The sequence below is a fragment of the Dermacentor variabilis genome, chromosome 4 (genome assembly GCF_050947875.1).
Source record: "Dermacentor variabilis isolate Ectoservices chromosome 4, ASM5094787v1, whole genome shotgun sequence".
Lineage (NCBI taxonomy): Eukaryota > Metazoa > Arthropoda > Arachnida > Ixodida > Ixodidae > Dermacentor > Dermacentor variabilis.
Window position 1 is genome coordinate 205,354,251 of NC_134571.1, and position 23,417 is coordinate 205,377,667.

Here is a 23,417-nt window from a genome sequence, read left to right on the forward strand (position 1 = left end):
CGAATGCCTTCTTGAGATCTAGCCCGAGGATGGCTCGAGGCGATCGCCCAGGTTCGTCTATTACTTGGTGCTTCACTTGCACCATGGCGTATTGTGTAGACATGTTTCTTCGGAATCCTATCATCGTGTTTGGGAGTAAGTCGTCGTCTTCTATGTAGTTGGTGAGCCTCGCGAGGAAGGCATGCTCCATTAGTTTGGCCACGCAGGAAGTCAAAGATATGGGTCTTAGATTCCCGAGTTGTAGTTGCTTGCCAGGCTTTGGTATTAGGATGACTTGTGCCGTCTTCCACTGCTGCGGTATCTTTCCTTGTTTCCAGCACTCGTTGATCTATTCTGTTCGTTTGCCAATGGACGCGTCGTCTAGGTTTCTGAAACGGCAAAGCTGGATTCTTTCTTCCACTAGAAAACGGCCAACAATCACCATATTGAGCGATGTGATAACCGGTGCTTCTCTTCGTCATGCTGCAAGACAATATATATATATATATATATATATATATATATATATATATATATATATATATATATATATATATATATATATATATATATATATATATATATGGTGACTGTTGGCCATTTGGTGGTAGAGCATCGCATGCGAAATGCGAAGAAGTTGGTGGGTTCGGTTCCCACCTGCGGCAAGCTGTTTTTTCATCCACTTTAATTTCCATTAATTTATCGTTGCTCTATTTTCATTTATTAAGCACAATTAATTTCCCCTATGTTGTACATGGTGTCAGTGTTTGTTGGCTTCGTATGATGACTAATAAAAATTGGGACCCTCAGTTAACCCTCTGTCATCTCATTTGTATATATATATATATATAAACGGAGCATGTTTATGGAGCATGTTTTATCAGAATGTGAAGACGTCTACCCAGCGGTCGATTTAGGCACCACTGGCCTCCTTGAAGCCCTTGGGTTCATTCAGTGAGAGCAGTGGAAAAATAAACATGTCCGCAATAGGGATTAGTAAGTGGCGATTGGAGGATTTGTGAAAGAAAAGTAGGGAAACGACCAAGAACGGGGACGTACAAAAGTACAGCTCGCAATAGGGGATCAGAAAATTTGGTTGTGGGAGTTCATAGTGTTTTTTTCTTCTTTTTTTATTGTTTTACCTTGGTAGGACATTAGTCAGTATAATAGCAAGAGCTTGGTGGCGCAAACCACCGCCTGGTTACGAAGCGGACGCTCATAACGTCCATCCATCCATCCGTTCATCCGTCCATCCATCCATTTCTTTGGTTAGGCTTCGACTCGTTGGGAACGAGAAGCGATGTCGAAAACACCACAAGGTTATCCATATTACTCTCTCGTCGAAGCGGCCTAAGACTAAGCGAAAGCTGTTTACACAGTCATTTGCTACGGACGAACTGCATTTTACAAAAGCAACGGCAAGTCCAATTCGAAGGGGGCATCCGGGACCGCCTCCATGTTTCACGTGAACTCCACCAACCACGCAAAGACGCTAACGCTAAATCTGAGAAATAGCGTGCGTACGCTATACGCTATGGGTCGTTTAGCGATCTGCGCATGCATTCGCAGTGACGACCCGCTATATTATAGCGTACAAAATGGTATAGCGTACCCTAAACTAAAACTGTCTAATAGATAGTTATAGTATAGCGTACGCAACTATTGGTGGCGAGGAGTTAGGGAGTCACCATTAAAGCCCCTTAAACTCCGCAAAGTAGTGCCACGCTTTGAAGAATGCCGCCTCCTCCTCGCGCGCTCTGGCCGAGGCCGTCGCCGCGTTGCTATTGGCCTAATAGCATCACGTGGGCCTACGCGCCTTGCTTCAGCGCCATTTTTGCTCGAGAAGCGTCTACGGAGTGGCGAGGAGCGCATGTTGGGGCCATTGCTACGCTCGAGCAATGTAGGTGGCGCCACGGTCGAGCAGGGAGCGCGAAAGAGAGGAGAAACGAGGAAGAGTGAAGGCGGAGGAGGAGAGTGGCACTACTTTATGAAGTTTAAGGGGCTTTTGTCGCCATCTGTCGGAAGCGTAGTATGAGGGATCACGCGACGCGCCCCTCATAGGTTTCGCTTACGGCGCTCAATAAAAACACCACGCGGCAGCCCTCCAGGACATTTATGTGGGTACTCTAAAAACGAGGGAAGTTTTTGACTGTCGATATAATAATCTTGGGCAAACTGAAAGCACAGAATCGTTTACAGATGCTATCTCTTTACCGAATACGCACAGTGAACGCTACTGCGCGCGCGGTCGCCGCGATGGAGTCTCCCAAACCGGCATCTTGCGTGCAAGGTATGCAAACGCTGAAAGTAAACTATGTGAAATATGTTCTTATATATCTGTATCTGTATCTGCTTATCTGTATAAGCAAATGGGGCATAACAGAATGAAGCCTCAATGCAGCGATCGCATGGGTTCGAAGCGACCGACTGCGCGTCTGCATGCATGTCCGCGAACACTGTTTTGCTTTCGGTGTGAGCGCGTGTTCGCACCGTGCCGTGAGCTTTAGGCCGCATCATATGAGCATTTCGCGTCCACGCAACCATTGTTGCGTGGACGCTATCAGAACTCTTCAAAAATAATTTCGTTATAGAGACGTCGACGCCTACAGCGACTGTGATGTGCCGTCGCGACGATTCAATGTTTTTTTGTCTTCTAAATTCTTGGACATTTCAATATTATTTCTCAAGTTGCATCGCACTGTACGTTTATCGGTCTCCTCACCGTGCGATTTCCCTCTGCTTCTTTTTCTTAATCCAGTGCATTAATTCATAACACAAACATGACCATATGCCATGCCTTTTCTTCATGTGCGTCTTACCGCTCCCTATCCGTTCCAGTGAGCTTGCCACTATCTAGCATCAACAAGTTCATAGACCAAACCGCCATGACGTTAGCCGGGCAGCGGGCGTGGGCGAGCGTCTCAGTGCGCGTTTTCTGCTGCTCACCGAACATCGCGCAGTTCCGGCGCCGTAGCAGAAATGTTCCTCGCTTCTGTGCTTGCTGCATACCCGAGTTGTAGACGATATCTGTCTGCCAGTTTCGCCAGCCAAGCTTCACGCAGCTCCTTGCCCTGCGGCTACGTGTGAATAAAGGCCAGAATACATGGAGCGAATAAGCGACGAATAGCCGGCGTTCGACGCCCGGCGGCGTAATGGTACGCCCACACTAGCGACAAAAACGCGCGCGACACGCCGCACGCGGCAAGCGCCCGCGCGGCAGACGCGCGCGGGCATGTCCACAGTCGCGTTTTGCGGCACGCGGCAACGGCGCGTGGAGTCACGCGCTGTCTCGTTCCATTCGATACTTCTCGTGACAACGCGCTCTCCGTTCTGCCGATTTCGTGTTCCATCGGAAGTGTCTGTTTTCTTGCGCCACTGCCGACCACGCTCAGGCATGTCGGATACGGATGAGGAGCTACTCGTGACTGTGAACACTATAATACTTATTTGTGCTTTACTTGTGCGTCGCCGACGTGCCAGAAAGCGGACGAGAAGGTTTTGGGTGCGCCCTATATGGCGGTACAGGGACACCGAGGGCCAGGCGCGTACTCTGCTTCCCCGCCTGCGCGCGAGAGACGAAGGATACTTCAGAGAGTAAGTGGGATCGATAACTACTTCTTCTATTAGGTGCGTGCCACCTGCAGATCGTAGAGTCTCACAAATGATTGTGCCGTTTCTTGTAGCTACCTGCGAATGCCGCCGAGTGTCTTCGACACTTTGCTCGGTCTCGTGCGGCCCCTGATTGAGCGGCAGGCGACACCGTTCCGGGATCCCATTTCTGCTCATGATCGACTAGCAATGACGATACGGTAAGATTTATTTTAATCCTATTTCTTTCTGTAATGCAGGAATACCGAATGTCTATGCTACACTTGTACCGACACCTATATGGAATCCTATTTACGCACGGAAAGCTTAGCGCACAGCCCGTGGTTTCAGTGCGAAATCAACGCACCGAAATGCCTCTGTCCCGTGCATTGGTGCACGCTCAAGAACCGCAGGCGACCAAAAATCCCCTACCCCCCCTCCCGCTTCTGCACGCACGCACACGCTTACTTATGGCGTGCCACATTATCAGTTCGTTGTTCTCGCACCTCAAGCCCGAGTTTATCATCATTCAGTATTTTCGGTTGTGCGAAAATGAACAGGCTAGTCAGCAATTATTTGCCCAACTGTTTATGTTGTTATTGAAATTATATTTGCATTGTTAGTGTGGAATACCCAGATAATATATTGTAGAGCACAGTGTTGAGTGTTAATTTCAAAATAAAGGTTTATATGAATTTTTTACAGGTTCCTTGCGAACGGAGACACCTTCAGGAGCTTATCGTACAATTTTCTAACAGGGAGGTCAACGGCATGTGAAATTGTCAGACAAACAACTTCCGCCCTTTGGGACGTTCTTCAGTCAACATATTTAAGGTTTCCGGCAACTTCCCAGGAGTGGCTAAAGGTAAGCAGAGAAGCTGTGCAATTTATGTTGTCTGAAATCTGAGTAAACAAGGTATAGCAGTGGTTTCTAAGGATACCGTGCAATAGTTCAATATGACATCGTTCTGTATCACGAGTTTGTAATGGTCGAGTACGTAGTATGGGTGATAGGTTTGCCTTTGCTATTTTCAGATCGCTGCAGACATGGAAGAATTTTGGCACTTTCCCAATTGCATAGGAAGCATCGACGGTAAACATGTGCACATCCAATGCCCAGACAACTCAGGATCGATGAATTTAAATTATAAGAAAACATTCAGTGTGGTCCTCCTAGCTGTGTGTGATGCACATTACAAGTAAGTCAATTCTTTCAATGCTTGGAACTTTACTGTACTGTGTTGATTTCCTCAGCTTGCACTCAAGAGGTCTCATGTCACCAGAGCAAGCTCAACTGTCAGTGTGCTCCAATTTGCAACAGAAGCCTTTGCAAACTTTGTGTTTATTATAAACTTAAAATAACAAATTCAGCACCCAATTCCGTAGGCAACTGTAAAATAAATAGAGAATGTACAGGGGTGTATTCTTTATTGTACTAATGTGTGTCTACTTCTAGGTTCACCTATGTAGACATTGGCCATTACGGCGGTGAAGGTGACAGCGGGATCTTTCAGCGATCACCTCTGCTCGAAGTGCTGGAAAAGGGTTTGCTGGGCATTCCTCAGCCTAGGAGCATTGGCTCTATAGGTCCCATTCCATACCACATGGTTGGCGATGAAGCTTTTCCACTGAAGCCATTCATGATGAGGCCCTATCCAAGACGAGGTCAGTTGGAAGTTATTTCCACTTGATATCTCTGCCTTTAACACACTCTTTATGCTGCTTTTCAAGTAAAGTATGGTGTTCTGATCCTTCTATAATGTTCATTAAAGCTACATTGAACTCTGCATGTAAATTGCAAACCTTTCAGTTGACATAAATCAGTGAGATATAAGTCTGCACGATAGATAACACTGGTTTAGCCACTTCGCACATATAGTAAAATGAAGAATTGCTTGAGGTGTACTGTTTTCCTTTTTCTCAGAACTGCAGAAGTTCAGGAATGACCCAGCTCAGCGGCAAGAGTACCTGAAAAGGGCAACATTCAACTATCGCTTGAGCCGAGCAAGACGGTTGATTGAAAATGCCTTTGGAATCATGTCAAGCAGATGGAGAATTTTGCGGCGACCATTTCGGGCATCGGAGGAAACGACACAAAATATTGTGAAGTCATGTGTTGTATTGCACAACTTTCTCCTAAGTTCGCCGCAATCGCGATCTGCATACAGCCCACCGGGTTTCACTGATCATGAGGACTGGGAAGGCAACATTGTAGAAGGATCCTGGAGAGCTGGCAATGACAGTCTGCCAGGCATGGGGGACCTCATCACTATGTCTGGTTATCATTCAGCAAGGTAAACTATCTCGCAAGTGAAAGCATGCCCAATCAGGATTCCCTTGTTTGGCCACTGATGGTGCTGCATTTTGTTGCTTTTGCAGGACAGCTATGGATATGCGCAACCACTTGGCAACATACTTTATGAATGAAGGACGGGTGCCATGGCAGGAGAGGATAGTGACCCGCGCGGGAATACAGGTAATGATGCAGTTTTCAATCATTTGCTCAAAACATATTTTGTAGGCGGAAAAATTCACAATAATGCTGCACAAATTGGAGAGCATTCTTTATTGCCGGAATGTAGTACGGTATTCATTCGGGCAGCTCCATTTCCGCCTCAAAAATAAGTGAATGGATCTTAAATAGTATCTCTGAACGTTTCCTTGCGGGAAACTTTCGCAGCTTTGTGGCCATCCAGTTGGCCGCCTCCTGGCATTCGTCTGGTGGGCTTTCGTTCATGGGTACTCCAAGCTTCCTAGTACTTTCGATTCTGTTCAGTGTGCTGCTGCAGCTACCCAGTGCTTCCTGTACAACTTCTTCAAATGAGTCATTCTTTCTTCTTTTACTGTAATGACAATGCCGCAGTTTTCATAGCGAGTTAACACACACATAAAATGTTTTGCAGGAAAAATGAACAGCAGAGCTACCGAGACTGTGCTGTCGAGGACAGTCGCACTTGGGAAGGCTGCGCTGGCGGCTGGGCTCTGTTTGTGCCACTGTTGGACCTGGGTGACGCATGAAAAGAAAAACATCATCTGTTAAGAGAGATACAATGTAACATGCCTTGAGACAAGCTCACCCGGAAGATGCTGCAGCCTCAGTCGGGGTTGGACTGAGCAAGCTGAAATACATAGAGAATGTGTTTCGATGAGACAACAGGATATGAAACGTCCAGTATGTGGTGCACAACATTTTACTGCCAGCAAGACAATTTATGCAATACATTATCCGTCTTTGTAAGTAATAAATTATTTTATTTAGCAAGTGTGTTTCATGCATGTGTGTTCTATGATTGATCATTCACAATAAATTCACAAGTACCCACCCACAGCTCTCTTCATCCTCTGAATTGAACACAGGTGTTCTCCCAGAGCATCTGCATTGACATCAACAAATAATAAACAGAAGTTTGTAGACGTGATACATGGTATAGTGCTAACAAAATGTAACAAAGCATACATTTCATCCAGCACTTCTTCGGCAGGCGATGGGCTGGGCCAACTGCATATAAGATTTATCTATGTTGAATGAATATTTGTCAGAGTACCACATGCAGGTCCCAGTACGTAAACAGAAAGAAACAAAATACCAATCGCCTGCGGCACTGCTAGTTGACAGTGCCTCTTCAGCCTGCTGCAGGTGTCTGTGAGGGCAGGAATCATTATGTAAACACCTAAATTAAGCATTCAAGAACATAGGTAAATATAGGATCAGCACCTACCCATCTTGTGGCAGTGGGATATTTGTGGTTAATCTGGAAAGCAACCACACAGCGAGTGTTGTATTCCACGATACACACACGTAGGTTAACATTTCTCAATTATGCGGCTATATGCAAATAATAAACGCTGTCCTGCATCGTACCGTAAAACCCCCGAGCAACAAAATAATGAAACGTAAAAGTGAGAGTAATTTAATAGTTTTATAATAACTGCTTCGATAATGCCGCCTATGCGAGAGCAATGAAATATGAGTTTGCAAGCACGGGATATCGCAGCCATCAGACGGGGGCAGGAAAATGTTGAAAATTGCAGTGGTAGGTATGTGGCAACAAATGCAGTCGCTTTTTACATGGAGAAAGGGCGAGCGCACGGCCGGCAGAAAACAAAACCGCGAGCAACCGAGTTTATTATTTCTACGTAAAAATGACATGCATGAATGTGTTCTAGGATGAAAACTCCTTATTTAACGAAGAAATACAGAAATACGTCCGGCCGTGCGCCGCACGAATGCGCCTCGGGCACGGCGCGTAGGCACATGCCTCTTCAATGTATCGAACAGTACAGCGCCATTCTTCATTATGATAAGAGAGCGGGCGTATTCAGAAATTAATGTCGCGGCTGGACTTGGTCAACACAAGATTAAAGAATCGTCTGTAATGAACATGCCCGGGAGGGCCATTTCGTTTCCTTCGGCGCATCAGCCGTTCACGTGAGCCACGGCAAAGCTAAGTCGCATTTCTGAATACGGTAGTAAATGCACCCATGCACTAGCGAGCATACATTCACTCAGGGAGCAAATATTCCAATATATGCACCAGACCTGTGCGAGCGGAAACACAGGTGAAACAGACTTCACAAGTGCATCTTACTTTTCCGCGTAGTATGGCGTCTTCCGCAGAAAACTGTCAAGAATGTAATAGTAAGTCCACTCCGTTTTGGCTTTCCCTTCCTTGCCGGGAGCACCACTCTTGTAGGCCTTGTTTTTCTCCACCGCTATCTTAAGCCACCGGTCGCGGAAGTTTTTAAACTTCCCTGCTGCCTGCTCGCCTGCATGGTATGTACAAACACAATGACATGCTCACACATGTTCCAGAAATATTAAGAAAATTTCACCAATTACTCACCTGTCATCCCAAACTGTTGTCCGATAATGTGCCAGCGGTTGGCGCGCAGGTCCTTATCTTTGAAGTCGGCGTTGGATTTATCATACAGGCATGGATAGGCGCGCACAGTTTCCAAAAACGCTTCCATTCCGACTTCTTCGACGATGTCTCGGTGGCAGTGTGGGAAGGCTTAACAAAAACAGCCCCCTTGACTGGAAATGGCCTCTGAGATTTTACGGCGTGCGTGTCTGAGATTTACGGCGTGCGTGTCACGGAGCCCATAGATTATGGTTCTTAGCGCATGCCACAGGTGGCGCCACAACAGCGCGGCTCGTAAAGCGGCTCGCTTCTGATTGGTGGTCGTTTTGCGGCTGCCGCGAAAAATGGGTCTCGCACCCATTCGCGCGTTTGCCGCGCGTTGCTGCCGCTTTTCGTGAATCTTGCCGCGCGCGACAGCACCGCTCGCCGCGCGCGGCGTGTCGCGCGCGTTTTTGTCGCTAGTGTGGACGTACCATAAGCGCGACGCGCGGTGGCGAAGAAAACGTCGTTCGCCGCCGATCCAGCTGGCGCAGAAAAGTTCGTCGGGCGGCCACGATACCGGAAGCGTCAAACGAGCGGCGCCCCAAAGCGAGCCAATCAGGTCTCACTATCCGCCCCCACTTCCGGCTAGGCTTCCCCGCGTGTCCGCGTATTCCGATCCCGCTCTATCGTTCACACCGGTCTCTCGCTTTTCGTATTCATGGCATCCAAAGCGGTTAATAAGTTAATAACAGCCATGGTTAGACAAGCTCATGTGCGCTACTTTCGGGTCTGCTTGCTTCGGCCACGCGCGCGTTGAGCCACAGTACAGAGCCGCGGAGTTAGAAAGGCGAAAGTTGTTTACCCGCCCAGTGTTGCTACAACGCATAGCATCGCCGCTTTCTTTAAACTACATCGGCACATGAATGTCTCAAACACAGAAAAAACATTAGAAATCATTTCTAAACAAAATTTTACGCGTTTTTAGAGTGTTCCGCAATTCAAAAGCGATAATAGTTGTCGTTAAAGATCTTTTTTTTGTTTCATGTGTTTCACTACAGCGCATTTGCCTCGTCTATACTTGAAGTAGTGGCTTAGCGCGAATTAAACTGCCTAGCCACACCGATAACAACGCAGCGACTCACCGGAGGCGGCCGCCGTGTCTTCGCTACATGTAGCGCAGCCCGCCGAACATACGGCGTCGCGGCGTGGCAGATTTTCTGCCGCCCGAACTTCGTCGTGAAAGTTCGCTCCATGTATTCTGGCCTTAAGGCTGACACCGGGCTCCGTTGCGTACGTCCAGCACTGCGGCATCGAGCAGTAGCCTACCATGCTGCACGCCTCCAAAGGCAGCCACTACCTAGCATGGTACTTTTAAATGTTGTCAAGCAGACACCAAAGGCTGTAAAGCCTCACCACTTAGTCAGAACCGCGGCGCAGGTGGAACCTTAAACTTTCGTTTTCAGCTCGCTTCGGCGCTTCGAAAGCAGCCGACGCGGCCACTGTGTCCACGCGATCCCTCATTACACGTCACGCTAACGGCGGCGCTAGCTTTTCCAGTGGTAGAGATCGCCCCCAATAGCGCACGCCAAGCAGCGCATGCTTATAAGTTTAAGCTGGCCTGCAAGATCTTCCAATGTCAGAGGCCATATGTCGTAGTCGCTGCTATCTTCCGATTTCGCCCATAGGTGGCGCTGACATCTCGAAGGTTTCGAGATGTCATGGCATGTTTTATTAGAATGTGAAGATATCTGCCCAGCGGTTGATTTAGGCAACACTGGCCTCTTTCAAGCCCTTGGGTTCAACGAGAGCAGGGGAAAGTAAACATGTCTGCAAGAGAGATTAGTAAGAGGTGATTGGCCGTGGACGTAAAGTAGGGAAACGACAAAAAACGTAGATGTAAAAAACAAAGTTCACAAAAGGGGGTCAGAAACGTTGATTATGGGAATTCATCGTGGATTTTGTTTCCTTTTCTTTTTTTCTCCTTTAATATATTTAGACATTAGCCAATATATTAAGAAGAGCTTGGTGGCGCAACCCACCACCGCGTTCCAAAGGGAATACCCATAAGATCCATCCATCCATCCATCCATCCATCCATCCATCCATCCATCTATTTGTAAGGTGAATACAGGGCCTAAGTTTGAAGGGCAGACCGCGTGGGAAGTGGGAAACCGGCAATCGTCCATTGATTGTTGTCTGGTGACAGAAGGAATTCATGTTGAGAGGAATGGTCATTGACGAGGAAGGGTATAGCAGCATAGGGAGGAACCATAAATCTGTCATTTTGAAAATGGGATATGTAGTTGGGAAAGAAAGCAAGGAATGCAAAATGGCCAGTCCAAATTTCAACGCTGAACAAAGAAAAAATATAGCCACAAGAGTCGAGGGAGAACTTGGCAAATGCCCAAGTAAGGAGTGAGAATATAGTGAGCCTCTAAGTGCAATAATGACAGAAATACGGAAATAGAAACAACATATTTGTTGAAAAGGAAAAAAAAAGAAACCGAAAAGCTGGTGGAACAGGGAAGTACGAGAAGCGATCGCCGAACGACGGAAAACATCCCGAGAGCACAGGCAGGCAAGAAAAGCGCAGTTGCTGCAGGATGAAGTAGCCAGTAAATGGGAAATATACCAGGAGAAAAAAATATTTGGTTCAAATACTGATTCAAGCAAAGATGAAATTGAAGGTGAAATTGAACGTTGATTGTCAGAAATACGTGAGAAAAAGAAGGCCGCGCCTAGGATATTTTGGAACCACATAAAATTATTAGGCCGGAAGCAAACAACAATACAACACATATCCTAGGCGAAGATGGAAACAAACTGGAAGGGGAAGCGACATTAAATTACATCTGAAAAACAACAGCCGAATGTTCCCAAGGCAATGACGAGGTTTTATTTGAAGAAAAAAGAGCTTGAAAGAGAACCAGATGGAAAAGGAGCTGGTGCTGACTAACTTCAACTGGAAGAAAGGGGAAGAAAAAATCCCTAAGCGCACAGCCACAGGGCTAGACGAAGTCCCCTTAGCCTGATTAATGAACTAGGACCAATAAGTTAGGAAACTCTGGTGAAAGCAGTGGAAAAAACTTTAAAAGATAGACGAATACCAGACAGTTGGCGATAAAGTAGAATCAATTTAATTTATAACGGTAAGGGGGAGAAAGATAGAATTCACTCGTATAGACCGTTGACCATTACATCCGTAATATACAGGTTAGCAATGCAGGTAATTAAATTAAAGCTGCAATCATGGGAAAACGATAGTGGCATTTTCGGAGAACTTCAGGATAATTTCAGATTAGGCAGGCGTTTGGAAGATAACTTATTTGTTCTTAGTCAGTCTATTGAAATATCCAGAGTACAAAACAGACTGTTATATGTGGCCTTTTTATACACAACAGGAGCGTATGACAACGTGCGTAGAACGCAACATATTGTGGGATATTCCGGAAGGGGAAGGCTTAGGCGACAATTGTCTACAGCTTTTGAGAGAGATTTACCTAGAAAATACTGTTTACGCTGAATGACAAGGGACGAGGAGCGACGAGAAAGTTGATATCAACAAGAGACTGAGGCAGGAATGCCTTTTATCCTCACTGCTGTTTATGATGTACATGGTGAGGATGGAGATGGCGCTAGAAGGAAGTAATATCGGTTCTAATCTCTCATATAAACATTTGGGTACAGCAGTAGAGCAGCAACAAGCAAAGTGATTTGCAACGTCTGGCTAATGTCTGTGGACAGGAATGCGAGAATTTAGGTTTGAAATTCAGCATTAAAGAATCAGGTGTTATGGTAATCAGACACTGGCATTACAGGGCCAGGAAATACCTCGGGTAAAAGAATATAAATACCTTCGTATATGAATAAATGAAGACAATAGATATGTGGAAAAACCGAAAAGAACAATAACAGGAAAGGGGAATAGAAATGCAGTCATAATGAGACACAGAGCGCTATGGGGAGACAATAGGTACGAGGTGCTCCGGGGTATGTGGAAATGTACAATGGTTCGAGGAATTACATTTGGAAATAAGGTTGTTTGCTGGAAATCATCTGTAGAATAAGGACTCGATGGCAACCAAAGGTCAGTGGTACGCCTCGCATTGGGCGGTCACGAGAAGACTACAAATGAAGCTGTGCAGGGTGATATGGGCTGGACAAGTTTTGAAATGAGGGAAGCTCACCGTAATATTAATTATGATGAACGACTGAGGATTAAGGAAGAAAGTAAATGGGCTGGGAGAGTGTTGAGATATTTTTACAGGAAAAACATTGATTCACAGTGGAGGAAAAGAACTAGGAAGCTTACCAGCAACTATGCGGCATATAGGGTGGTTAACACAGAACAAAGAACGTCTAGCGGAAAGTCAGAGAGGCTGCAATAATCTCGTGGGTGGCGGCAATGGAAACGAAACCGGCCATCAGTAACTACTTAAGAGGAAAAAAACGAAATTAAGGAAGAAACAATTTATGAAAACTCAAAAGCAAGCTCATTACTTCTCGAAGCGAGATGAAGATACCTTAGAATACGCACTTTAAAGCGAGATTTAAGAAGGAAGAAGAACCATGTGCTTGCTGCGGTAAAGCTAGGGAAACGATGGAGCATGTTTTATTAGAAGGCGAAGATATCTGCCAAGCGGTCGATTTAGGTACCACTGGTCTTCTTGAAGCCCTTGCGTTCAGCGAGAGCAGGTGGAAAGTAAATATGTCCGCGTTAGAGATTAGTAAGAGGCGATAGGTAGATTGGTGGAAGAAAAGTAGGGAAACGACAAAAAGCGGAGACGTACAAAAACAATGTTCGCAATAGGGGGTCAGAAAAGTTGGTTATGGGAATTCATCGTGGGTTTTTATCCTTTCCTTTTTTTCTTTTTTTAACCTAGGTAGGAAATTAGGCTGTATAATAGCAAGGGCTTGGTGGAGGAAATTAGGCTGTATAATAGCAAGGGCTTGGTGGCGCAACTCACCACCCCGTTTCATAGGGGACGGTCATAACATCCATCCATTCATTTCTATATGTCCACAGGAGAGATTAGTAAGAGGCGATGGGAAGACTGGTGGTAGTAGGGAAACGACAAACAACGGCGGCGTGCAAAAACAAAGTTCACAACAGTGGTTCATAAAGATTGGTTATGGGAATTCATCGTGAGGTCTTCTTTTTTTTTATTTAACCTAGGTAGGGCATTAAGCAATATAATAACGAGAGTATGGTTGCGCAACCCACCGCCCCGTTGCAAAAGAGACGCTCTTAGCATCCATCCATCCATCCATCCATCCATCCTTCCATCCATCCATCCATCCATCCATCCATCCATCCATCCATCCATCCATCCAATTCTCTCGTTAGGCTTCCACTCGTTGGAAACGAGAAGCGACCTCGAAAACTCCACAAGATTATCAATAATACCACAATACTTCGTCGCTGAAGCGGCCTGAGACTGAGTGAAAGCCGCTTACACAGTCATTTGCTTCGAACGAAATGAATTTTATAAAAAGCAATGCGAAATTCGATTCCAAGCGGGCCGCCGGGACCACCGCCATGTTTTACGTAAACTACGCAAACCACGCAAAGACGGTAACGCTTAATCTGAGAAACAGGGTGCGTACGCTATGCGCTACGGGCCGTCTAGCGTTCTGCGCATGCGTAGTGACGACCCGCTATTTTATAGCGTGCGCAATGATACAGCATACGCTAAACTGTCTAATGAAAATAGGTAATCGGTTGCGGATGGTGGTGCCGGCGTCTGCGATTGACGCGCTTCCCCGTATTCTCTTACTTAGATTGCAGTGGCTGGTCGAAAATCGTGGCCGCGTGCAACGGGAGGTTAAGAGTGCCTCTAAAACGGATCCCTAGCAAAGAACAGTTGGCAGAGCGATGTTGCATACGTGCCGACAGGGTTCGACAACGTTATAGTGCACCGCGAGGAATGTTTATTATACGCAAATACATGCATTCTCCCCGGCCACTCCGAGTAGCCAGTGCCTGAGCGATCGGCGGGCAGCCACCTTGTATTCCTTCCGTAATGGGGCGGTCTCTGGCTATGCAGAAAAAAAGAAAGCAGTTTTGCTCTGCATATTAATGCATCTTTAACGCCTACAGCACTTTGACGCTATGAGCTTTGGCGGTTTTGTGACGTGACATGGCGTGACAGACAGGCGAAGTAGGTGCAGCCCGAAAACTTTTGAGCAATGGCAGAAGGCTAACGGCGAAGAGGCGCAGGATTAGAAATAATCATTTTTCTTTTCTTTTGTGTAATCATGTATAATCTGTGTGTACATGTCTGATCAGATGGGGATCTATCGCTGTTTTTGTGACGTCGCCGGACAGACCCGCAATTTGGCGGTGGCCCGAAATTTTTTTCCCGATTGTACAGGGCTGACTGCAGAAGTGGAATAGAAAAGCTTGCATAGCTTTCCGTTATAGCGCCCCTAAGCTGCGTTGTCAGACGTCGTGTTTCGTAAAAGTTTGTGGTTCACTGTACTTTCCCACACGCTCAGCATGCCGCTTTATGAATTCATTCGGGATGTCATCGGGTCCACGCGATTTTTCGATATCGTTATTTCAGAGAATATTAAATATGCTCTGTTCACTAATGACAATATCTGGTATTGGCGGAAGGAAGGAGCTGAAATTTCGCATTAAATTTTGTCTCTAGTGTAGACAGATTCGATATGATCATTAAATGCGTTTGCTATTTCTGAAGGGTCTTGAGTAATGGAGCCATAAATATCGAAGGCCTTGCAGCAACATGACGAAGGAGAAATCCATCGCCAAAATTTTTCTTGGGATGCCGAAATAAAATGCGGCCATAGTAATCCATGGTAATTTTGCTTATCTTTCGCAACTTGACCTTGAAGTTGAACGGCTAAGGTGATATTTCTTTTATTGGCAAATTCGCTAGAGTGACTTTTTTATTTTTTAGTCTTTTCAGTTTTCTTTGAGCGTGTAGACCGAGCTCTCCAAGGGTTTTTACCTTCGTATTTTGATGGCACTTGGTGGCGATATCTGGCCTTCGCGCCATAAAACCCCATGCATCATCATCGTCACTTTTCGTATTTTTTACAATACTGGGCTCAAATCGGTAGATAAATTATGTAATATCCTTTAAATAGCCACAGAGATTGTTTACACAGGCATCACTGCTTCAAAATATATCAAAATGCAAGGACAACATATCTATTATCGAAGCATCATCTGATGTGGAAAAGTTTGGAAAATCACAGTTTGTTCGATTTGCAGTGACAGAAACACCAGAGAGCGCTAGTGGTACCATCTGGTGATGAGAGATGCGGGGATGAATTTCACATTTAGCCCAAGCAGCAGGAATGCCACGTATAAAAACAAGTCAAGTATAGATACAGTAGGGCCTTGTATCCTAGTAAAGTGATCAATTTTTATAGGTCGTAGACCAGGTCAATAATTGCTTCGCCTGCTCTGTCGTTTTGCATCTTAACTTTCAATGAGTTCCAGTCAGTGTTCTGTACGTTGAAGTCGCCAGATAATATAATCCGGTCCCCTTGTTTTAGATGAATTTTCATATACTTTTGGTATTCAACAAGAACGGTAGGTTCAGAGAAGGGTGGCCTGTAAACAACACAAATAATGCACTTAACATTTCGGCGATAAGCTTTACAGAAAAGTGATCCGACATTAGGTAAATCAGGCATTTTAATAAGGTTCAAAGAATCTTTAAGAAGAATGCAAACTTCTCGTCTAGCTCTGCGATCTTTCCAGAATACATTGAAACGAACTGGCACAAATTTACTATCGAAGACCAAATCATACAACCATGTTTCGGTTAGAAATAAAATATCCGGATTATGAGAAAATAAGCCTTTCAGTCAAGCGATTTTGTTTAATACGCTTCTGCAGATTGTGTTTCGGATTCGTAATGACGGGCAGGGTCGTGTTATTGGTGATTTATGGGATTCTTAGTTCGTAGATAACTTTTTGTGTTTCACGTCATTCCACGTGTAAGAAGTCATCTACTTTCTTTAATGTCCGAGGCTAATGTACCTTTTTGATCCGAAATAACTTTTTCCATATCATTTACTTGAATTGCTAATTTATTAAAGCAGGAAAGCTGCTGTACCATCCCGTCCATTCTTTGAGTTAAAGTAGTCATTTCTTCCCCTCTTTCTTTTTGGTTGACTTGAGCAATCTGCGAGGTAGCACAGATTTTGTTTTGGCCGGCTAACAGCTGCATCAACAGTTATTCTTCAATCAGAACAGACTCAATATATCACCACATACCAACAGATATTTGGCAAACTAAGGAAAGCACATGAAAGTGCGTTTAGCAAACAGTGGGCAGGGCAGTAGCAATAAACACCGGTCATCGCTGAGGTAGAAAGCAGGAAGGGTAGTTCGGCATTCCGCCTGATTTGCTGCGGCCGAGCCCGCTCAAATTATTGAAGAGTATCTACCTACCGGTGAGAGGGCACGTCAATGCCATTTTAAATTTGCGTTATCCTGACATGGTTTAAAAAACGCCAGAGTTACCCTTTATCTGTTGGAATCGAAGTGAACCATGATTTGGCGCAAAGGACATGTAAGACCGGATGAAGAAAGTATATGATCTCTCGTTGTGCTATTCTCTCGTTGTGTATGATCTCTCCTTGTTCTTTTTCAGATACACGATGGTGTATCTGAATTTGACATTCACCAGTGCACTACATCTGCAGGCTTGCAGTAACGCCTGACACCGGCGAAAGATGCGGAGAGCGAGTGGGACTATACTAATTAAGGTACAACAAAATTAGGAAGGCCCACTCAGCTTGAGCAAAGACACTCCCTCACCAGAACAGGAATTCGTCTCCTTGGTGTAGTGTTCGACCGCAACCTCCCTGATGATATCGACAATTAACCCACGGCCCTTAGTCCTCAGCAGCTACAGAGCACCTGACCAAGGCGGCGGTCAGACCCATAACTTAGCAGAAGGTGCTAACAATCTATGGGTCCGGACAGGCTAGCTTAGCAGGACTCTTTGAGGACTATCAGGCGTTGTTTGGGATATTATCGGCTTTAGTGAGATGAGAAGAACTGGTGAGGCTTATACCTTGCTAAATAACGGCCATGTCCTCTGCTATAGAGATCCTGATAAGAAGTAATACGGGGTAGGATTCCTAATCCATAAGGACGTAGCGGTCAACATTGACGAATTCTACAGCATTAATGAGAGGGTAGCAGCAGTCGAAACCAAATTTAATAAAATGTATAGATTAAACGTAGTGCAAGCCAGCGCTCCAACATCCAGTCACGACGATGAGGAAGTAGATCAGTTTTGTGAAGACGTTGAAATAGCGATGAGAAAAGTGCGAACTCGATATACAGTAGTAATCGGTGACTTCGATGCAAAAGTGGGAAAAATAAGGCGAGTGAACAGGCAATTCGCAACTACGGCGTCGCATCTAGAAACGCCAGACGAGAGATGCTGGTAGAATTCGCAGAAAGGAATAAGCTGAGAATAATGAACACCTTTTAAGAAAACGTAGTAACAGAAAATGGACATGAAAAAGCTCTAATGGTGAAACAACAAATAAAATTGATTTCATACTTTCGGCCGATCCCAGCATAGTGCAGGATGTAGAAGCAATAGGTACGGTAAAGTGCAGTGATCCTAGGTTAGTGAGGGCTAGGATTCACCTCAATTTGAACAGAGAAAGAGTAAAATTGGCCAAGAAGAAAAAGATCAACTTAGAGGCAGTAAGGGTATAAGCAGACAAATTGAGGCTGGTACTTGCAAACAAATATGCAGCCTTAGAACAGAGAGATGATGATGATGATGATGACATCGAGGTAATGAATGAAACCGTAACAAGGCTGGCTTCAGAGGCAATAATTGAGGTGGGAGGCAAGGCACCAAGGCAATCAGCAGGCAAGCTCCCCCAACTAACAAAGGACCTAATAAGAAACGACAAAGAATGAAAGTGCTCCACTCCAGAGATAAGATAGAATTCGCGGAACTGTCAGAACTGATCAACAAGGTGAAAATAAGTGATATTCTAAATTATAACGTGAGAAAGACTGACGAAGTCGTAAAACTGAACACAGCCTGAAATCAGTGAGGAGGAAACTTGGCATAGGACAAACCAAAATGCTTGAACTGAAGGATAAGCAGTGTAATATCAGCAGCAATCTGGAAGGTATAATAAAAGCAGCGGAAGAATTCTATACTGACCTGTACAGTACCCAGAGGACTCAGGAGTACTCCATTCGAAACTATGATGAACGGTATACAGAAACTCCTCCTATAACTAGAAATGAGCTCAGAAAGGCCTTGCAAGGCATGAAATGGGGAAAAGCGGCAGGAGAGGATGGAATAACAGTCGATTTGATCAAAGATGGAGGGGACATAATGCTAGGAAAACTGGCGGCTCTCTATAAGAAGTGTCTATCGACTGCAAGGGTCCCAGAAAACTGGAAGAATTCAAGCATTATACTAATCCACAAAAAGGGAGACGTTAAAGAACTGAAAAAGTATAGGTCCATTAGCTTACTCCCAGTATTATATAAAATATTTAGAAAAATATTCTGCAATGGAATAAGGGCAACACTGGACTTTAGCCAACCAAGGGAACAGACTGGCTTCAGGAAGGGATATTCTACAATGTATCACATCCACGTCATTAATCAGGTTATCGAGAAATACGCAGAGTACAATAAGTTTCTCTATACGGCTATCATAGATTACGAAAAAGCATTTGATTCAGTAGATATACCAACAGTCATAGAGGCATTGCGTAATCAAGGAGTGCAGACCGCTTGCGTAAATACCCGGGAAATTTCTACAGGTATTCCACAGCCACCTTAATTCTGCGCAGGAAAAGTAGGAAGATGCTTATAAATAAAGGGGTCAGACAGGGAGGCGCATTCTCTCCAATGCTGTTCACTGCATGCTTGGAAGGAGTATCCACGCTATTAAACTGGGAAGGTTTAGGAGTAAGGATCGACGGTGAATATCTCAGCAACCTTCCGTTTGCCGATGACATTGTCCTATTCAGCAACACTGCAGACGAGTTACAACAAATGATTGAGGACCTGAACAGGGAGAGTGTAAGTGTGGGGTTAAAAATTAATTTACAGAAGACAAAGATAATGAAGAATAACCGAGCAAGGGAACATGAGTTCAGGATGGCAAGTCAGCCTGTAGAGTCTGTGAAGGAGTACCTTTACCTAGGTAAACTAATCACACGGAACCCTGACCATGAGAAGGAAATTCACAGAAGACTAAAAATGGTTTGGATCCCAAAGGGCTGACATCGTGGGCTCCTGACTGGAAGCTTACCGTTATTATTGATAAGGAAGGCGTAAAATCAGTGCATATTACCTGATGCTGACATATGAGGCAGAGACTTGGAGACTGACAAAGAAGCTTGAGAACAAGTTAAGGACTGCGCAAAGAGTGATGGAACGAAGAATGCTAGGCATAACTTTAAGAGACAGAAAGAGAGCTGTTTGGATCAGAGAGCAAACGGGTATAGACGATATTCTAATTGACATTAGGAGAAAAAGAACGGCGCTGGGCAATTCATGTAATGCGCAGAATAGATAACCGTTGGATAACCGTAGGGTGCCAGAATGGGTATCAAGAGAAGAGGACGCTAGAAGACCAGGTGGTGCGACGAAATTAGGAAATTTGCGAGTGCTAGTCGGAATCGATTGACACAGGACAGAGGTAATTGGACATCGTGGGGAGAGGCCTTCGTTCTGCAGTGGATATAAAATAGGCTGATGATGATGATGTTCTATTCAGTGTGCTAATTACAGTAGGCTGCTGAATTCGCCACCATGTCCGCTCCGATTGAACTGTAGAGCTGCTACGGCTTCCCTAATTGGCCGAAAACGCGAACATGGAGGAACAATGGCGGAACAGTGGCCCACCTGTGCAGAGATACTAGAGAAATGAATTTTTTTTGCCTTGAATAGGGTCCCCGCTTCATTGGCTATGAGCAGCAGTACCCGCCTTATGAAGAGTGCTCTCCTTCCGCTGAGCCGCAGCGAGCTTCGAAAAGCAGGGTGAGTGCTCTTCTCTACTCGTGTCGATTAACCGAATGGTGATCAACAAGTGTGCAGAGCTGTACGCAGTGCGTACGTGATGACATAACTTTCGAAGGTCTTGTGGCTGTACTGGAGAACCAGCTTGTGAACCGCGTGGTTTAGATATACTATACTTACATTAAAGCTAATCCATGTATCTGCTCCCAACGAACCGCGAAACTTATATTTGCCGGGTGGCGCCTGCCCACCGATGTCGAAGCTTACTTCGATCGAACTTAGTCTTGCGTGGTGGGAACAAGGCACACAGCAACATTCGGATCCTAGTGTTCGAATGAACTTATTGCACTCGAACGCGATCCTTTTTACGCTGCTGTCTAGGGAGACGTCTTCATGCGCACTGCTGGTGGAGACATCGATGGCACACTGGATGCCAAAGCACTTAACACCAAAAAACTAAAGTGCATGGCGCCTTTATTTCACAAGTTCACTCCAAACTCCAATCTTACTCACTTACTGGTCAATAATTCGCTCACCCTAAGTGCTGCTCGAGTGTACAGAGTTGGGCTAATTGGTTCAAGTTAGGCAATGTAATGACAATTAAACATACGGCACCAAGCAAGGGCGGCAACACATACTATACAAGCTCCACTTTACAGCCATACTCTCTGTCGTCCGCCTAGCTTTGCGCCATCGTTCACTCTACCGTTATAATGTTTCAGCGCGGCTTTCGCGCGCTAGCTTATTGGTGCACCACAGCGACGCCTATAGGTCGCCTTCACGTTACGAACAGCCAGCCCTGTCCCGAGAAATTTTCTTCGTTCCTTCAGATTCGTCAGTTGGTTTGTGTAACACAGTGGACATTGTGTTCCTCTATTGCAGCAGCAGATCCGTCAAGCGGGTCCTGTGGACACAGGGCCAGCGTGCGACAGCCGGTACATAGAGCGCGCCGGCGCACCGTCGGTAGCCACACCGAGGACGGTACGCGTGCACTGAGCGTAGGTTTGGAATGCGTATGCCGGGTGTTTTATAAAATGCTTCAATATTTCGTAATGACATCTTCGCCTCCTTTTTCTACAGCGAAGCTCTCTTTCGCTAGGGCAAACCGTTTGTTAGCGAGCAGACCTCCACAAGGCGCGCTCATGAGCGCGAAACCGAAAGTAAGGACGCGAAAATAAAAAGGGAAGGAGAACGTCCGTCTCTTTCGCATCGAAGCGCGGTTTTAGCGACCACCTGTGTCTGAAACAAATCTCGTCCACGGCGTCCGCGTTTCAATGGGGCCGAAATGTGAAAACACCCGTGCACTTAGATTTAGGTTCACGTTAAAGAATGCCAGGGGGTCCAAATTTCTGGAGTCTGCCACTACGGCGTGCCGCATAATCAGATCGCGGTTATGGCACGTAAAACCCCATAATTAAATTTTTTCCCCCTCACACGCTGTCACATCATATGGCGCGTAAAACCGCATAATTTAATTTTTTTCCTCCCTCACACGCTATCACATCGTATACCCCGACATCTACTCGAGCCAGACGTGCAAGATCTGTAGAACTCAATCAGCAACACTCCCCCACATGCTATGGGAGTGCAAACATCAATGCCCAGACCTTAACCCTATGACCCTTTCGTCGAGATGGCACGCCTCCCTGCACAGCTCCCATCTCGACGGCCAACTCTGGGTGACCCACCAGGCCTACGAAGTGGCAAAGAGGCAAGACCTCGACGTCCCATCATGGAATTCCTAGGCCCAGCCGACTAAACTGCTGGTGCTCATTAAAGTTCACTCTCTCTCTCTCTCTTTGTCTGAAACCACGTGTCTGTGACGTAGCTGGCTCCAACGTGAAACCACAAAAGGATAGAGAGCGCTCTCGCACAAAAGCGCGTTTGTAGAAGCTACCTGTGTCTGATACCACCTGTCAGTGTCGGAGCGGATATATGAGGATAGAGGCTCATTTTCACTTCGACGTTGCCATGGGGCGGCCGCGAGTGGTTCGCACGCCCGAGGAACAGCGAATGTACCAGGAATGACTGCGAGAGCAGAGGCGGGAATGTGACCGTTATTGTGCCATACCACGTGCATATCAGTGAGGCGACGGGAGCTCCGACTTCTCCGCGACGAATCAAGAATTCGACCCAGGAGGCGACTTCAAGAAGCACCCAGCCAACTCCGCGACGAATCAAGAATTCGACGCAGGTGACATCATCATCCTTCCCCGCCTGGTTCCTGCCGACGAGGAGTCGCCAAAGGGATTTAAGGGAGAACCGGCCCATTGTGAGAAGAGAGTCGCCTGCAGCTGCCCAGTCGGTGTGATGTGCTCTTACTGCTACCCGTACGCTATCATCCACTATCTGTAAATATTGTATACAGTTTTTCGTTTCTTCTTCGTCTGCGGAAAGAGTCCTCTTTCGTCCTCCACCCCGAAGTCACAACAATGGATGGCAAGCTGTGGGATTCGAGGCCAGATAACGCCCACTACACCGCTCAACGGCAGCCACGAAGACCACCCGCGTCAGCTATATACTTTGGAGGAGCGAGTGCCTGACGTTTGCCTTTCGCATCGCCAGACTTCGTCGCACACGTAAATGCTAAGGACCATGGCTGAAGTATTCTGAAAGGGTTGTAGTGCTTTTGTCTTAGTTCACTTCAGGCCTTGCATAAATTTCCGGCTTCGGAAGCAAAGCTAATTGAGAGGCAAAACCAGAGACGAGCCGTCAGGTCGCGATGGAGAAGCTCAGGATACAGGACCTTCTTGATGTTTGTCAGGAGATGGGCATTTCAGTTGCCGCGGCAAGGCGAAAGAAAGCATTGTGGACATTATGAGGGCACAAGAACTAACTGAGAAGGAAGTCGAAGAGGTAAGTGTTAGCCAGTGCCACCACTTACGGACGTTGGCGCGAAATGCGAAGGTTGTGGTATCGTTCCCCACCTGCGGCAAGGTGTTTTTTCATCGAATTTCATTTTCATGAATTTATCGTTTCTTTATTTCATTTATTAAGTACAAGTAATT

At 45.9% G+C, this 23,417-nt stretch overlaps 2 protein-coding genes across 8 annotated transcripts in view; one reads left to right on the forward strand and one right to left on the reverse strand.

Annotated features, from left to right (window-relative positions):
- LOC142578139 (uncharacterized) overlaps positions 1–23,417 on the forward strand; it is a 59,334-nt gene that overhangs the window by 9,722 nt on the left and 26,195 nt on the right. For 5 of the 7 annotated variants that reach the window (XM_075687543.1, XM_075687545.1, XM_075687544.1 and 2 more), the window contains 2 exons: positions 20,341–20,430; positions 21,292–21,390. In XM_075687543.1, coding sequence (XP_075543658.1) covers positions 20,341–20,430; positions 21,292–21,390 — 189 coding nt within the window. The remainder of the gene's footprint in view (positions 1–20,340; positions 20,431–21,291; positions 21,391–23,417) is intronic. The other 2 variants (XM_075687546.1, XM_075687548.1) reach the window with 1 other exon arrangement.
- On the reverse strand, positions 5,968–8,901 carry LOC142580076 (uncharacterized). Its single transcript, XM_075690846.1, has 9 exons — positions 8,412–8,901; positions 8,157–8,334; positions 7,287–7,319; positions 7,155–7,208; positions 7,025–7,066; positions 6,891–6,941; positions 6,645–6,686; positions 6,493–6,570; positions 5,968–6,410 (listed from the first exon to the last, which is right to left on the reverse strand). Exons 1-9 carry the CDS (start codon positions 8,536–8,538, stop codon positions 6,158–6,160), a joined length of 858 nt encoding a protein of 285 aa, XP_075546961.1. The 5' UTR covers positions 8,539–8,901; the 3' UTR covers positions 5,968–6,157.